At 35.0% G+C, this 17304-nt stretch overlaps 1 protein-coding gene across 2 annotated transcripts in view; it reads right to left on the minus strand.

The window, feature by feature from the left end:
• Positions 1-17304, minus strand: part of LOC120518592 (zinc finger protein 106-like) — a 73333-nt gene that overhangs the window by 19240 nt on the left and 36789 nt on the right. Inside the window, exons 5-15 of one of the 2 annotated variants that reach the window (XM_039741464.1) lie at positions 14211-16148; positions 13315-13547; positions 12947-13215; positions 12484-12553; positions 9005-9159; positions 6224-6284; positions 4383-4697; positions 3038-3809; positions 1798-1847; positions 1061-1206; positions 192-326 (exon numbers count right to left, since the gene is read on the minus strand). In XM_039741464.1, the coding sequence (XP_039597398.1) occupies positions 192-326; positions 1061-1206; positions 1798-1847; positions 3038-3809; positions 4383-4697; positions 6224-6284; positions 9005-9159; positions 12484-12553; positions 12947-13215; positions 13315-13547; positions 14211-16148 (4144 nt within the window). The remainder of the gene's footprint in view (positions 1-191; positions 327-1060; positions 1207-1797; positions 1848-3037; positions 3810-4382; positions 4698-6223; positions 6285-9004; positions 9160-12483; positions 12554-12946; positions 13216-13314; positions 13548-14210; positions 16149-17304) is intronic. The other variant, XM_039741465.1, reaches the window with a different exon arrangement.

The following is a 17304-nucleotide window of genomic DNA, read 5'->3' on the forward strand; positions in this document are numbered from 1 at the left end:
CTGGAGGAAAAGGTTCTGTTTTCAATATTCTTGCATGAGCAAAACTTGGAAAAATACATGTGATCTTTTTTATTAAACTACTAACACTTTTAAAAGAAATGCTACTCTTTACATTAATGCTCAAAATAATTAAATGCACTTATCAATTATATATACTTTTACAGAAACTAAACAAATTAATCAAGCATTACCTTAACATTGTAACAGCGAACCGTGTGGTCACTGGAGCCAGTGTAGAGTTGTACAGGCCTTTGTGATATTTGTACCACACACAGACAATTCACTTTACTGCTGTGTCCCTCAAAGACAGCAATGCACTTGCGAGTCTAAAAGCACGACAGATGAAGAAAAAAAAAAAAAATCATTTTCATTAGAGACCTATAGGTTTTATAGTAAGGGCTTGTGGATACTTGGGAGTAGTAACAAGGAAACAAGGAATTTACTGGGAATTATTTCATGCAGATAGACAGATAGAGGCCATCACAATCTAATCCTGTGATCATAAAAGAGTAATCTTTGTCGAGCACCAACTCACTTTTTTCTCATTGGTTTTAGAAGTATGATGCAGCTTCTGCCCATACCAAAAAGGTCCATATAGGTATACTGTACACAACATTTCAAGAGTGTAACATTACTGAAGCTGTTTTTGAAATTGCAGCATAGACATTTAGTCTTTTGGTGACAGTATAGATTCAAGGTCAGTGGGCCTCAATTATAAAATTGTTATTCTTAAATACTAAAGCAAAAAAAAAAAAAAAACAGAAATACTAAAAACACTGAAAATTGTGAATTACTTGTCCTCCATCCTAATGGGCAGATAATTGAAAAAAATGCTAAAAATTTGATTTCTAAATTAGTTATTCTATTAAAGTTAGAAAAAAAATTGTTTTGATGATGCCTAACACAGGAATGGTTTGAAATGAGGACATCTGAAGTCATTCAATGAGAAAGGTGTGTTAGACAGATACAAAACATCTCCTAAGCCGGCCAGTTTTTAAAAACTTCACAGTTAACTAATAGTTCTGTCTATTTTTGATAAGAGGTTGTATACGGCACTCACAATTAGGTTAAAGACACGGGCAGTTTTGTCACCGGAGCAGGTGTAAAGAAGTCCACTATGTATCTGCATGGCATTCACAGCACCTTGGTGCCCTTCAAATGAACCTTCAGTTGGTTCATCTTCGTCTCCAGGCTCAGAAGAAACCTCTGGAAATAAAAGGACAACATTTAGTACATTATATAATGGTCCTTTAAATTTCTAACAGAAGATATTTATTTATAAAAAAAAATCCTAATAACTGCATTTAAGGCACACCAATATGAGCTACAAAGAAAAATAAGGCAGAGGTACTTTTGAACTGAGTGCTCTATAAGTTAATGCTTATACACAAATAGCTTACAGGACACATTTAGAACTCAAACACTTTCAAACCCATTTAAGTACCGAATGCCAGCCTGCTGTGGTGGAGCTGCTAACACTATACCTAAGAACAGGGGATGCACTAAGTCAGAACTATTTTTGGCCATTTCTTTTTTTCCTTTGACATCTGGAATAAAGCTAGTAATGTAAATCTGCATAACCAAATATCAAGTGGTAAATTAACGCTTACACTTCTATTCATATATACACTTATAAGGATTTAATATAATATCATAAACATTTATTTAACACTGGCAATTTTGCTGTAAACATATACAAGCAGGCACAGTGACAGGGCAAATACCATTTTATTAACTTCAGTTAAAACACTAAACAATTTCAGACTGACTAGAGAAGAGGGGAAAAAAAATGCTCACCAGATGAGTTTTTTGATCCTTTAGCTGATGACACAGAGCTCTGCGTTTCCCTGGAAAATTTGGGAAATACATCTTTTAAAACCTGATATAGAATATTACCTTCTAATTGAGACTACTGCAATACCAGCAAAAGTTTTCATGTTCTGGAATATGTACAAAGGAAACCTCATTAAATGCAGTTCTTGGAAACTGGTAAGGATGAGTGTAACAACTTTAATTAGTTCTAACTAAATTGCCAAAATTACATGAAAATGAAGCCTGATAATTAAAGGATGTAACTATAATACAGATTGTTAAACATAGAAATGGAATTCTCGACCAAAAAACAAAAAACTCAATGTTGTTTGACAAAGACAGCACAAAGCAATTATGAAAGTTTAAGTAGCAGTAGTGTTGTACTGTGTAAGCCATAGATTGATACAGGAGAAAGTAGGGTGAAATGACACCTTTTATTGGCTAACTAAACAGATTTTCTTTATCTGAAGAAAAAAATCACTTTGCTGTCCCAATATAAGCGAGAGTATTTTTCAATTTCTTTGTTACACCTTGCCTGATGAAGGGGTCGTCGCTGCCTCAAAAGCTTGCATTGGAAACTTTAAGTAGCCAAACTAGGAAATTAATGTTAACTCATTTAAGGATGGCTTAAAATAAAGTTATGTTTCATGCCATTTGGGTTTTGGCATCATCCACATAAAATATGTACCAGAAATTGAGAGGTTTAGCAAAACAAAGGACAAAATGTAAATGAAATCAGTAATTACAGTCAAGTGATGAATACTCAGGATTCATAAGTTCCCCTATTACAAAGACAAACAACTAGGTTATGCTCATCAAAAACAAAATGTTAAAATTTGGAAAAAAATTTCAACAACCTACAAACTTAAAATTATTAAAAGATACAATCTGACTAATCCTTTTCGGGTTTATAGCTAAACTACATCTAATATTTCTAATCTAAAACCAGATGAGTCATGTTTATTAAATTTCCATCTTTTTATATTTCAGTGTTGCTGTATTTTTAAGCCAATTCTCATATTTGAATATTGAAAACAAAACCTATACGTAAGAGACCTAATTAAGCAAGTTTGCGTAGTCAACTTAACCTAAAAGTGAAATAAATATACGCTGGTTGGGAAAAAGGGCTTTTAAATACTTTCCACACTCCTTAATTAATAATAGGGGCATACCAAAATTATCCATCTGCACAATAAAAAAAATAATTGCTTTAATCTCTACTTACACTGCTTTGGTGAGGCCCACACTAGGGGTCATTAGCTCGCTGGTAGAACTCACTTCATCACAGCCTAACTTCTGGTTTTCATCCCTGCTGTCAGAAGCTGAAATAGATGCTTTGTTGCTATTTAACGTACTATTGGGGTTGTCCTCTCCAGAGCCAGAGGAGTTCAAATCGACTACTTCAAGCTTTGCAGGTGGGAGCTCTATCATTTCAAGGGAGGAATCACTATCACTGCTTCCCTGTTGTTCAATTTCTGAACCAGGAGTCACCTTGGGCTCCTCCTGAAGTTGAGCAAAGCAGCTGGATGTACTCACTTTTGAGTCTTTGACATTTTTCTTTCCTTTAGTTTTCCGTTTGGGCCGACTTATATCACTATCCTGTTCAGTGTCACTGTTATTTTGTCTTTCATTGGCTTTATGAAGGTCTTTTTTCTTTTTTAATTTCTTGATCCGTTTTCCAGATTTGCTTTCTATAGTCAAAGGAAATTCAGTATGTACTAGTTGTAAATCAGAGTTTTTCCTAGGTAGATCCTTTAAATCTTTTTTCTGCTGGATGTTGTTTTTTTCTTGGTTGGCAAAAGGACTGGTGTTAACTGGAAGAGGTATATCCTGCATTTTCTCCACATTATCTTTTGGTTTACCCCAACCTGGACTTGTAGATACTGGGCTCCTTTTGTTCCAATCTAAGTTCAATGCTAAAGATTCAACTTCATTTCCAGCAAGTGACATAGTATGAACTATCTTTGGATATACTGAGATTTTTACTTCTGGACTATCTATAGAGAGTGAGAGAGAGAGAAACACATACAAAACATTTGTGAATTGGAATAAAAGTCGATCATGGTAACTCAAATGTGAATGAGCAGATGTGTCCATTTATTTTAGCTGTACTGATCACTGGACCTGTCAATCAGCTTCAGCAAATGCTTAATTTAACACCTGGACAAGAAGCTTGACATTTTAAATGCAGCTTTTTTATTGTGTGTCAGGAAAACAAAACAAACAGTCCACAGTAGCATTACATTACTCTGCAAAACATTGAAGAATACATTATAAATTGTTAAAAAATTTAAGTATGGAGGCACAGTGATGAACACTGCTGCCTTATGGATCCTATGCTCAAATCCCAGGGCTGCTTGTTGTCTATGGGAAATTTCCTCGAACATTACCAAAGACATTTGTGTTAAGGTAGGTGGTAATTCCAGAATGGTCAGTTAGAGTTTGCTCAAAATGCCACCAGAACATGTAAATAAATGGAATACCTTCAATGGGAAAATAAACTGTTGTATTTAACAACAATGATTATAATATTGCTCTGTTTTAACAAGTTAATTTATGGCATACAGTACCTTTCACTGGCAGGGAAACAGCAGACAGAACCTCGGCTGTGTTTTGAAGATTACTGTTTGATTCTATGCCTGGCTCTTGCTTAAAATAACGTTGTTGGGAAGTTGAGGCAGCGCCAGATATATCACTGCATAGGGAGGAAGGAGTGGCACCTGGGGAAAGCAATGATGCACAGGGGTTTTGCTGGAGATGTTCTGTGGAGGTGGGAATGGTATCCATAATTGTAGGACTCAAAAACATGGATGGTAGTGTAGTTGCCAATGGAGCATCCAATTGATTTCTACATTCTAAAAATGGTTCTGGACCATCATAGTTTTCTGCAATGCAAAATTAAATTATATTAAATGCAAAAAGAGGACACACATGCAATCAGGTTTTACAGTTTGCTAAGGGCAATTGATGAAAAATTTGTGCTGTCATTTGTGTTTTTATTGATAGCTTGTTACTACCCATTACTGCATGGATCCAAGATTATTGCTTTAAAGAGACACAGTGCCATGGCCACAAAAGATGATGAGGCAGGGTCATGAGGACAATGTGCAATATCACTCTTGTAGGGCCATGACTGGCATGAATGTCAACTGCATTGATCTATTGTTAGAAATATTTGCTATTTTGCTTTTACTTTTATCAGCTTAGTTATTTTGAGCACTTTCTGGTTTTGTGATTCTGTCTGTGCCTTTTGTTCTTGTCTGTTTTGCCAATCTTTTTCTTTATTTTCACAACTGTGGCATTTGTACCCATTGGAGGAGTTACCCTCTCTTACTGTCAGTGAAGAGTTTCATGTGTGAAGCAAGCTCTACTTAGGGCTATTACTGAACTGCTAGGCTACTATGAAGCTACATTAGTCAGTGCTCACATTATACCAGTATCATCAGTTATCCTATGATATTCCAGGGCTGTACATTAAAGGATGACTGGCAATTCCACGTATAAATGTGTGCATGTGTAATAATGGGACTTGTGATATACTATATAACCACTTTGCCCAGAGTTGGATAAAGTCTTCAGAAAGGAAAGATTTCAGCATCTTATAACTCTACATTGGATAAAGTAGGTCTAAGAATGTTAACACCAGAGAAGACGTTTATTAAGAAAGATAGCACCAATGTTATTGTTGGGATACAGAGATTTTTATCTGCTCTTTCAGAGCACTATCAGTACATTTTTATGATATTACCCAGTCCTGATAGCTTCCAAGCTTATTTTTTTTCAAGGCAAAAACATTTTTTCCATCTTAATCTATTCTATACCACAGATCGCCTGCCTCTGACAATTAAAAAACAAAAACCTTTTTAATGTGCATCTCTTATATGTTAAACTGTTATATTTTCCACTATTTCTCTTTATAACATAATTTGAACAACCTGAATTGTGCTCTTACACTGTTCAACTGTTGGAGACAATCTGGGATATTTGGCAGTGGGTTCATACAGCTAGATGGTATCACAAGAGTGAGTGTAGCTGGGTTAAGTGGCACTGAAATTTGGTGCACTGTGGTCGGTTTAAATCCTACGTCCAGTAAACTATATGACCAAAAGCATGTCTTCAAATCTTCCTGTGCTTCAAATGAAAAAAATGTATGCAAACAATTGTACGGTATCCTAACCTATTTTATTACTTTACATTGTAGTATATCTGGCTGATATACCCAGATTCAACACCTGAAGCGTTAACAAATGCTGCTGCTGCTGCCGAGTGTCAACATTAAAAATGATAATGTAGGAACTGAACTAGCAAAAAGATACAAAAGAAAAAAGCAGGAATTCAAAATAGGATTAAATAACCGTTTACAATGAATAAATCCCTAAAAATATTTTAAATGATTGCATGCTCTCCTTGCCTTGTAATCCTTGAAGGACTGCTATCCTTTTACTTCTTAACGTCCCCATTTCCACCGTCATCTGAAGATAAAAAGCCAACATTAAGTTTTTTTTTACAAATATCTCAAGTGAACAAGGAAAAACTAAAATAAACATGAGTACGTGCGTAGGCCTGGTCGCGTCTGTAATTTACAAATATTTAATATACTTGAATACTGATTTAAGATTAATGATGAATAAGTAATATGCATAAGAAAATAAACAGAACAAAAACACAAAAAAAATTAAATTTTTACAGAGTAAACAGTATTAAAACTTTAGTAAAAGCGACCCCACAAGTATAACAGACGCATAAACCATTCAAACCAATAACAGAAAAAAAAAATATATATATACAGTGGTGTGAAAAACTATTTGCCCCATTCCTGATTTTTTATTCTTTTGCATGTTTGTCACATAAAAAATGTTTCTGATCATCAAACACATGTAACCATTAGTCAAATATAACACAAGTAAACACAAAATGCAGTTTTTAAATGATGGTTTTTATCATTTAGGGAGAAAAAAAAATCCAAATCTACATGGCCCTGTGTGAAAAAGTAATTGCCCCCTGAACCTAATAACTGGTTGGGCCACCCTTAGCAGCAATAACTGCAATCAAGCGTTTGCGATAACTTTCAATGAGTCTTTACAGCTCTGGAGGAATTTTCGCCCACTCATCTTTGCAGAATTGTTGTAATTTAGTTTTATTTGAGGGTTTTCTAGCATGAACCGCCTTTTTAAGGTCATGCCATAGCATCTCAATTGGATTCAGGTCAGGACTTTGACTAGGCCACTCCAAAGTCTTCATTTTGTTTTTCTTCAGCTATTCAGAGGTGGATTTGCTGGTGTGTTTTGGGTCATTTTCCTGTTGCAGCACCCAAGATCGCTTCAGCTTGAGTTGAACAGATGGCCGGACATTCTCCTTCAGGATTTTTTGGTAGACAGTAGAATTCATGGTTCCATCTATCACAGCAAGGCTTCCAGGTCCTGAAGCAGCAAAACAACCCCAGACCATCACACTACCACCACCATATTTTACTGTTGGTATGATGTTCTTTTCTGAAATGCTGTGTTCCTTTTACGCCAGATGTAACGGGACATTTGCATTCCATAAAGTTTCACTTTTGTCTCATCAGTCCACAAGGTATTTTCCCAAAAGTCTTGGCAATCATTGAGATGTTTCTTAGCAAAATTGAGACGAGCCCTAATGTTCTTTTTGCTTAACAGTAGTTTGCGTCTTGGAAATCTGCCATGCAGGCCGTTTTTGCCCAGTCTCTTTCTTATGGTGGAGTCGTGAACACTGACCTTAATTGAGGCAAGTGAGGCCTGCAGTTCTTTAACGTTGTCCTGGGGTCTTTTGTGACCTCTCGGATGAGTCGTCTCTGCGCTCTTGGGGTAATTTTGGTCGGCCGGCCACTCCTGGGAAGGTTCACCACTGTTCCATGTTTTTGCCATTTGTGGATAATGGCTCTCACTGTGGTTCGCTGGAGTCCCAAAGCTTTAGAAATGGCTTTATAACCTTTACCAGACTGATAGATCTCAATTACTTCTGTTCTCATTTGTTCCTGAATTTCTTTGGATCTTGGCATGATGTCTAGCTTTTGAGGTGCTTTTGGTCTGCTTCTCTGTGTCAGGCAGCTCCTATTTAAGTGATTTCTTGATTGAAACAGGTGTGGCAGTAATCAGGCCTGGGGGTGGCTACGAAATTGAACTCAGGTGTGATACACCACAGTTAGGTTATTTTTAACAAGGGGCAATTACTTTTCACACAGGGCCATGTAGGTTTGGATTTTTTCTCCTAAATAATAAAACCATCATTTAAAAACTGCATTTTGTGTTTACTTGTGTTATATTTGACTAATGCTTAAATGCGTTTGATGATCAGAAACATTTTGTGTGACAAACATGCAAAAGAATAAGAAATCAGGAAGGGGTCAAATAGTTTTTCACACCACTGTGTATATATATATATATATATATATATATATATATATATATATATATATTAAGCTAAATGAAAACTGACACTTGATTATAAATGAATAAAAATTTAAAGAAAAGCTTAATATACATATTGAAAGAATCAAATCAGTTATGATGTGCTTCCTACAGTATATAGCTTTATACTTGTGAGATTAGTCATTCTTTAATAAGATTATATTATATAAAAATGCTAAATATGTTTCTTTCACCTTTTTCATTTTATGTTAATTTATACAGTATTCTCTTCTACTTTTTTAGTATGTTTAACATAACTATGAAAGAACACAATGCATGCTAAACAATGATTCTGAATTTAAACTGGAAAAATAGATTCACTGAAAAATGCAACATTTCCCTATAGATGAATGAATCTTCCTTCTGGGATTCTAATTAGTTAACTTATAATTATGTAAAATTATTTTTTCCATCATGTCACAGTGTTCATTGTGTTGTAAAATTAGCTGCATTCCTATTTTTTCACCAAAATGTCAAACTGAAACATTCCAAAATGCTAGTCAAACGCTCTGATGAGGCCACATTTGTGCCATACAGTAAGCCACACTCTGTATAGGCAATATTAAAAAAAAAAAAATGATAATGTAACTAAAACACTTTTCAGAAGTCTTTGATTTAAACCAATTTGATGCATTCTTTTAACAGACAATGCATTACACTAATACATTTTCCAAAACATCTTTTACTGAGAGAAATAAGTATTTTTAGTTAAATAGTATAGAAGCAGTATTTCAATAAACATTCAAATTTTAAACTGGTACCTGCTGTTTCAGCATTAGTAGACGTTGCACTTCTATGTAAGCGTGCTGAAGGGCAGATCTAGCTTGAAGCAAATTGCTGTCAACTCCTTCAAGTGATTTAGTGAGTTCCTCTTCCTTAAGTGAGATACTTAACAACTGCTCTACTTGCGACCGCTCTGAAACCAGACATACACAGTGAAAAACTAAATCTAACTTGTACTTGGACATCAGGCTGACTACAGTTCTGGAAAAAACTACACTCTTCTTCAATTTTGTGATTTTATTAATCAGGGTGTATATCATAATTGTGTTGTCATCACTATCTTATATAAACAGAAAAATCTAACATAAGGTGACAAAACAACAGATTTCAATATGCTGTTATTTTTTTTCAAAAAGTAAACAAATATTTGGAAATCATGTAGGAAAAAATAAGTACACCCTATAATTTATTAACATTTAGGATGCCATGGTCAAATAATAGTCATCTTTCAGGTAATTCACACACATAATTAAAAATTTGAATAATAATGGTGTTCATATAATAAATGTTTTCAACAAATATTGTTTCATAAACTGTATAAAGAAATAGAAAGACCACATTCAAGGATCAGCTATTATTTTTTACCCAAGAATAATGACATCCTGCAAACTAAACCAGGAAAATGAGCATTAGCTTCACATATACCATACTACCATATATTAATTTGCAGCAATATATAATCAAAATGCCCACACAAGCAAAACAGAAAAAGGTATTTGAAAAGTATGTACAGATTTCTCAAAACAATCAACAAAGTCATTTTAGCAGAATTCTACTGGATTCAGGATGTACACCTTGAAAATAAGGGGAAAGCAGGAACAAATGTCCAAGTAATAACATTAGAGCAAAGAACCAGATTCCAATTAACAGCAGAATCCCCGATGCCTATGAAAAAATATGTAATGCGGGGCCAACCTTAAATTCCCTCACACCTCATCACCAGTGTCTTTATTATGCAAATGTGTCAATCAGCACTGGCAAAAGGCAACCTGCTCCCTCATCCCCTGCCGAGGCAGCTCAAGTCAAGTCGAATGCAAAATTCTGATCTTAAGTTCTTTATCTGGCAGTTAGGTGTCTGGAATTATACAGGGTAAATAATATATTGTTAATTGGAATACATGCATTCATTTCATGTGTGTTCCGTGTCTAAACTTTTTTCATGTTATAGTAATAATGACAAAATGCTGACATGAAGTGTATAATGTGTGAAGACTGAAGTCCAAATATCAAACACTTTCACAAAAGTTATAAAGAACAAGTGTGCTTTTATTTAAAGAATATATCAAATGACACAAAGTGCATGTGTACTGGTGCAGAGCTAAAAACTGCTGTAATCAAGAGGCTGTGAGTTCGAGCCTGGGTATTCCCTGCGTTTACCATTTTGAGGCGTGAGCTGCTATTACTATTATACAATAAAAACATAAATTTGATCTGAGTCTGTAACAACCGGGGTCAATTTTTTCTACTTGCAAAAAATATCATTGAAGGGATCAAAGCAAACACCCAAACGCTAGTGAATCAAGTCTTCTTGGTATCTTGTTGTCACTTGATTTTTTAATTCAGTTTTATTTATGAATAAAACAAATTGTCTCAGTAGGCTAACAGCTAAGCCACACCTCATTTTCTAAATGACTATGAGATTAGTTCTTACAGTTCTTGTATGACTGTAGCTGTGACTAAAAAGATCATGCCAATTCTTTCCATCATTGGTTCCCAATCTTGGTCCCAAGGACCCACTGTAACAGCAGGTTTTTGTTCCGAATTGGACTCCTACTTTCCAGTGTCTGTGTTTTTGGTCAATACAGAAATTTCAAAAACTTATTTTAGTATATTTTTAATAAAATACAGTCAGTAGATTTGTGGGAATAATGTTTTATTAACCTATTAAAAATATATTAATTGGGATTTTCATTCTGCTTTTCCAGGTGTTCTGGTAATTTAATCCATTGCTGACTAATCTGTGCATCTAACACTGAAGTAATTTTTGTCTTTCATCATTTTATTGTTGTTTGCTTAGGTGTCTACTCTGCTTGTTTTAATTGTAATTACTGGGATACAATGAGAGCAGCAAACTACACAGAAAAAGAGCAAAATAACAAGAAAACACGAAAAAGCTATAACAAAAATAGAAAATTTCGGAATGTCTTATAAATTTAATAATGATACTGCTGTGCTTTTCCAAATGCAGAATAAGAGAAAAGAAAAAAGGTCATCTAATTAAATAAGATCAGTTATTACCACTGATTGCAAATTTGGTAAGGAATTACTCACCAGTGATGAATGATTAAGAATGTAATTGGGTTACAATTTTTTTTTCCAACAAGCCACAATGGAATTGTTGTTGATGAATTTAAACAACCTATGGCAGCACAGTGCATGGTTTTAATTAAGGGATCTCTGCTATACATTCTAAGTGCTAATCTCTCATACCGCAGATTTTTTAAGCCTACAAAATAACAGCATTTTTCAAATTGTAAGTATGGCATTTAAGAATTAAATCTGCACCGATGTTTCTATGTACAGTATACTCTTTCCAGTTATTTCTATTAAGTTTATACACGATGGGAACTTCAGCACAATTGTTAATCTAAAAGCTACATGGTCCAGGATTTCAAACCAGACAAAACACACAGAAAGTAATTACTAAGCCTCTACGAGGACAATGAAAACATAGCATATTTTATTAGTGACTCCATGCACCAGAACATAGCCAGTTTAATGTGCATCAGGGTTATGAAGGAAGAACCATGTGCTGCCCACCTGGAGCAAGTTTCTCACATACGTAACCTAAACAGCTGATTGGCTGCTGGAGAAGGCAGATAATGACTGTTTGTAGTTCATGTTGGAATGAATGATACTGATAATACAAGTGTATATGCCTGCAAAACAGAACCTGAGTTAACCTGGATACTAACTAAAGGCTAAAAGCAAGTCAGTAATTGTTTCTGAGATTCATCCAACACCAGGAAAAAGGCTACAAGAACAGAATTTAATATGTAACTATAATGAATAAATGAAGGCAAGAGGTGAAAAATGTTTTAGTTTTCTCACAAGAATGAAATTAACCAGTTTTACTGATGCAGGGGTCTCCAATTTCTTTTCATGTTTCACTCATGAAATTTATATAAAGATTTTTTATATGGAGTATGCATTTTACTCTGTCCTGTCTATATACAATAAATTATCTGTAAGTTTTTTGACTTTATGAAAATATCCTGAAAAAGCTAAACAGCACCAAAGAACTGATCAACACCATAAATAACAGAACAGTATCAATTTCTGCCAAGGTTAAATTATGGTATTTTAAGTTAATGATCAATAAAAACAGTCAATTGCTAATTAAGTATCAAAGTTTACAATCATAATTTAAAGCACTTTATTCTAAAATAAATTTGTCATAAAGCCTGCTCAATCAAAAACATGAATGCTTTCACAATTAGACACAGTGAATGATTACCTTTTTTTAACTTGATTTTTCTCCTCTTGGAAGTTATTTCCAAATTTGGAATTTCAGGTGTTGGAGCATCCTAAAAGTGATTTTTACAATTTTAGCAAAAGGAAAATAAAGTACACAGAGCCTAATCCAGTAAATATACTGTTTAAATTAGAATAATCAGGAAGCACAAAAACTACATTAAATCTTTATTTTTAGTATGATAACCTTATTGTGCATTTTGTTGGACTTCTCTGTAACAGACCTGCAGCCAACATGATAAATACTGTCAGGATATACTCATAACAGACCTAGTTTTAATAAAATGTATGTAAAACACTTTCATTTTAGGATATTATTCAGATTTCGCATAAATAGCAAGGAATATACTGAAACTATATTGGATACAGTTATTAGCACCATTAGCTTTTTCAGCATACACAAATAAAATGTGATTTAAAATTATGACAGACTTCTTCAGACTTACAGTGCCGGCTCTACGCTTTTTCCCCAGTCCTTGGTTATCATTCTGTTCAGCCCCAGAAGTGCAGCTACTATCTCCCTCCATTGAGTCTTGGCCTTGTGTTGCATTGTTGCGATCCTCTTCAACAGCAGAGACCTGTCCAGGTTGATACTGCTCAGCTGGCATGTTGTTCAGTTCCTTTTTGATGAAAGGCAAATCCTGCAGTCCAGGACTGGAACTCTCTCTTTCGGTCAACTGTACAGGACTCCTCGTGGGTGCATTTTCACTGTGGACTAAATCAGAGTTTTTTTTTTTTTTCTCAAATTATTTATTTGTTACAATACTATTATAAATCAAAAGCAGAGTGTGTTTTCGAATAGAAGGTTCATTACCATCATTCTTATGATCACTGGTTTGACGGTCACTAAAAAGGTTATAAATGCTGCCAGCTCTATCTGTTGCCATACTGCTTTCTGATAAACTTCGCTTTCGTGAAGATGCTGGAGCTGTGTCGGAGATCCCTTCCCATTGGAAGCCTTCCAAAGATGACAATTCAAGTTCAGGTTCTTCTGAACACAGATCATTGGGATCTTGTTGAACAGGTGGCACCATTTCAATACCAAATCTTAAAAAGGAAGAGATAAAAAATAATCAGGTAAATTACAGCACAAATCTTGAACATGTTAACTTTTCTTGTGCTATAATCATAAAACAAGGGAAAAAATGAATTTAACCCATTTTGGAAAAAGGCTGTAACATAACAAAAAATGTGGAAAAAGTGATGCGCTGTGAATACTTTCCGGATGCACTGTACGGCAGGCAGACACCAAGTAAAACACTACCTCAACAGCATCTTGCCGATAGATTGACTAATTTCAAGGTATACTTTAAAAATGTCTAGCAGGCAAATCCAAGATTAAAAACTAACAAAAGTATAAGTTTTATTTACTAATTATCCTTTAGTGCAGTATAAAGCAAGTTAGGCAAGTTTCTTGCACTTGTGTCTGTCTGCAGTAAGTTTTTTCCTTCTTTTTGTACAGCAACCTTAATGTACTTTAAGCTATTTTTTCTGTTTCTTGAACCATATTCAAGATGTCGTCCTCTCCTCTATTTGCTTACAGCCATTATTTTTCAACCTTGAGGATGCTTTTCTTCTCTTTTCAGTATTAAAATGTGTGTATGGCCTCACTGTATACCTCTCAATCTGTCTTTAGCTATAATAGTTATTTTTACAAAGTGTATGCAAAACCTAGAGAAACGGGAAGGGGTGGGGAGGGAGATAACTGACCTTGGCAGTCCTTTGCCTTGCTCTTGCTTCTTCCTGCTTACTTGCTGGTAAACCTGATCCCAGTCCACATTACGGCGAGCTCCAGATGAGCTGATAAGTTGACGAAGTGTTGGCTTTAGCACAGACTCTTTCTCCGATTCACTTTTTCTGTGGCCACTTATGTTACGAATGCGCCGTGCAATGTTTAAATTGGGTTCATGAGTGCCAGCTTTGTTTTTACTTGTGATGTGGCGCGTTAAATCTCTCCTTAGTGAGGCAGGCAGCTCCAGCTTATTCAAATCTGACACAATAGGACCAACAGGGTGCAGGGAAGCAGCTTGCTGGAAATCTCTGTCAGCTACATGGTCCAGTTCTTGAATGGAGCTTTCACTGGAGGCATTGGTATTCCTCATTTCACTATTTTTGTCTTCCAGTGAAGTCATGTCTGAAATTCCAGAATTCTCAGGTGCTTCATTTGTGGTGGCAGAACTCAAAGAAGGCACAAATGGGGAAGGGGATACCGCCTTTGAATTAGCACATTCTGGGGAAAACACAAAATGCATGCCAGGGATTTTATTATTTGTAATTAAAGATTCTTTCAAAGAATCTGTAAATATTTCTTCATTTTTATTTTTAGTTGCATATATGCTTGTTTCAGTGGTGTTGTCTATGCTTGTTTCAGGGGGTAATGGTGTGGATGCAGTTGCTGGTACTTCTACTGAAGGTGCAGCCAATATATTCCTCACTTTACCAGATGAAAGAATCTCTTTTGCTTTTAGAAGCATTTCCTTTAAGCTGTTGTCTTGATCTTGTGATCCATTTAGCAGTGATTTATAGTTTAGTGTACTTTGTATGTTGAAATTTCCCTGGTTTGCTTCCTGATTTACAGCTTTAAGGCTAAGGATACGCTCTTTAAAGTTAAAATTTGAAGATTTTTCCCATTCTGAATTAGCTTTGTTTGATGTATCCTTTGATTGAAGATCTTTCATAAACGGACTCTGTGATGCCTGAACTTTGGTACTGATTTCATTTTTGCTTGAAGATATTTGCTGTTTATGAGGACTTTTTTGTTCATAAACATTTGACAATGGAAAGGCATTGCAGTCCAGATTCACTGAAGGCTCCTCACAAGCTGCGGCTGAAGGAGTTTGTCTCAAGTCACTAGAATCTCGTTTTAATGAGGAATCTGACGGCAAAGGGGGTGTCTGTGTGCTTGCACAGAATTCATCATTTTTTTTACTATGATTCACTTCAACTGATGTTTCCTGTGCTTTAGCTGGAGGATATGGTGCCCACCGATGCATTTTATCCCTAGTAGTATTACTGGAGCTCCTCACATTGCTTTTGCCATTGCTGCTGAAATGGAAACTTGCAGCATTTGGAATATTGTCATGAGTGAAATCAAAAAAGTCACTTTCATTTTCTTGATTAGGCCCCTGACAGCCATCTCTCCAACCCCAAGAATATTGCCCTCTCTGATAATTTGTATTCTTTTTTGTGTGTTCTCTTTGATGAGGAAAGCCAGAGTAATTCCAGTTGTCTGATCCCCATGTTCCAGAAACATCACTGGAAATCCAGCTATGCAAGTTGCCTGATCCTTTTTGCGGCCAACCAGAGTTTCTTCCATTGGACCAGCTAGATTGTTTTGAATTGGTATGCCAGTGTCCATAGCAATCAGAATTCTGAAACTTCCAATTCGAAGAAGCTCCATCTTGGTTCCACCTTGAAGAACTCCTGCTTCCTCCATTGTGAGTTTTTGTATTGTGACTGAAAGAAGAATGTGGGCGATTGCCTTGATGATCTGATGGATAGGAATTTCTTTCCCATGCCCAATCTCTGGGCTGTATCTGATGAAAATCTGCCCTTCTAGTTTGATTATAATTAAACCTCTCTGCTGGCCTGTTTTGGAGGTTTTTTGCCTCTTGCCCGGCATTCCTTCTACGAAGTTCTTCTTCTTTCCTGCAGATTAGATTAGAAAAAGAATTTGAGACAAAGGGTTATTACTGCCTTTAAAACAAGAAAGATGATGCAGGTGTTGAGACAAATAGAAACAAGAGAGACATGATGCCAAAACAAAAACTGACGCACATACAAACGTTTTGACTTTATGTACTTCACATTTTCACTTAAAAGTATAATTAAGCCTTTTGAAAGTCAAAATGTTCAGTTATTTGGAGGTCTAAAGATTGTGAGGATTACATAGCAGTGTCAAAAGAAATGATAGCAGATGTCATTTTACATGAAATTTGTTTTGAAAACCCATCCCTCTAAATTGGAGGAAACACTAGAATAAAACTTGCGTTATCACATATCATAAAAAAAAGAAATTTCCTTAAACCTAATGCTTCATTCTTATGCTGTTCTGAAATTATTTCACATTCATCCTTTTAAAGCACCGTCATAATGGTATTCAAATATTTATCTGAAACAAATTCAAATAATATTATAGGCCAACACGTAGGGGCTGTAAAATATTGGCTAAAAAAAAAATTCTCTCTCAATATTTCCTGAGTCAGGCTTTCATGATAACAATCATTTCATGGCATTTTGCATCCTTTAAAAACATGTTTGAAAAAGCCTTATTGATCTAGGTTGTTTCTGTTAATAGGATAATAATTGCAGCTTCCTAATGAGATTAGATAGATAGATACTTTAAAGGAAACTGAGTAAAATAAAAAATAAAAAAAAAATTAAAATCACCAGTCAAACTATTACTGAGATCAAACAGTGCAAGTATGAGTAAAACATTACTAAGTGGACTACAGAATTTTCACAAAAAAACAACAAATCTATTATAATGTCAGCATTTTAAACAGACACTTTCCCGTAATGTAAACAAGATATGAATCCAAAGGGAATACTAATCATAATTGAACAACAGGGCATGAGCATTTCAGTGTAGATAAACATAAACTACTCTGCTTTTAAGATGAATTGGGAAGCATACAAGCAAGAACAAAAATCTAACATTCTGTATGCTATTGTGTAAAATTGTGTCAAACACTGCACAGGAAAAAAACTACACCATTTGTAAACAAGTTTGATCATATATATATATATATATATATATATATATATATATATATATATATATATATATATATATATATATATA

The sequence above is a fragment of the Polypterus senegalus genome, chromosome 18 (genome assembly GCF_016835505.1).
Source record: "Polypterus senegalus isolate Bchr_013 chromosome 18, ASM1683550v1, whole genome shotgun sequence".
In the NCBI taxonomy this organism is placed as follows: Eukaryota; Metazoa; Chordata; class Cladistia; order Polypteriformes; family Polypteridae; genus Polypterus; species Polypterus senegalus.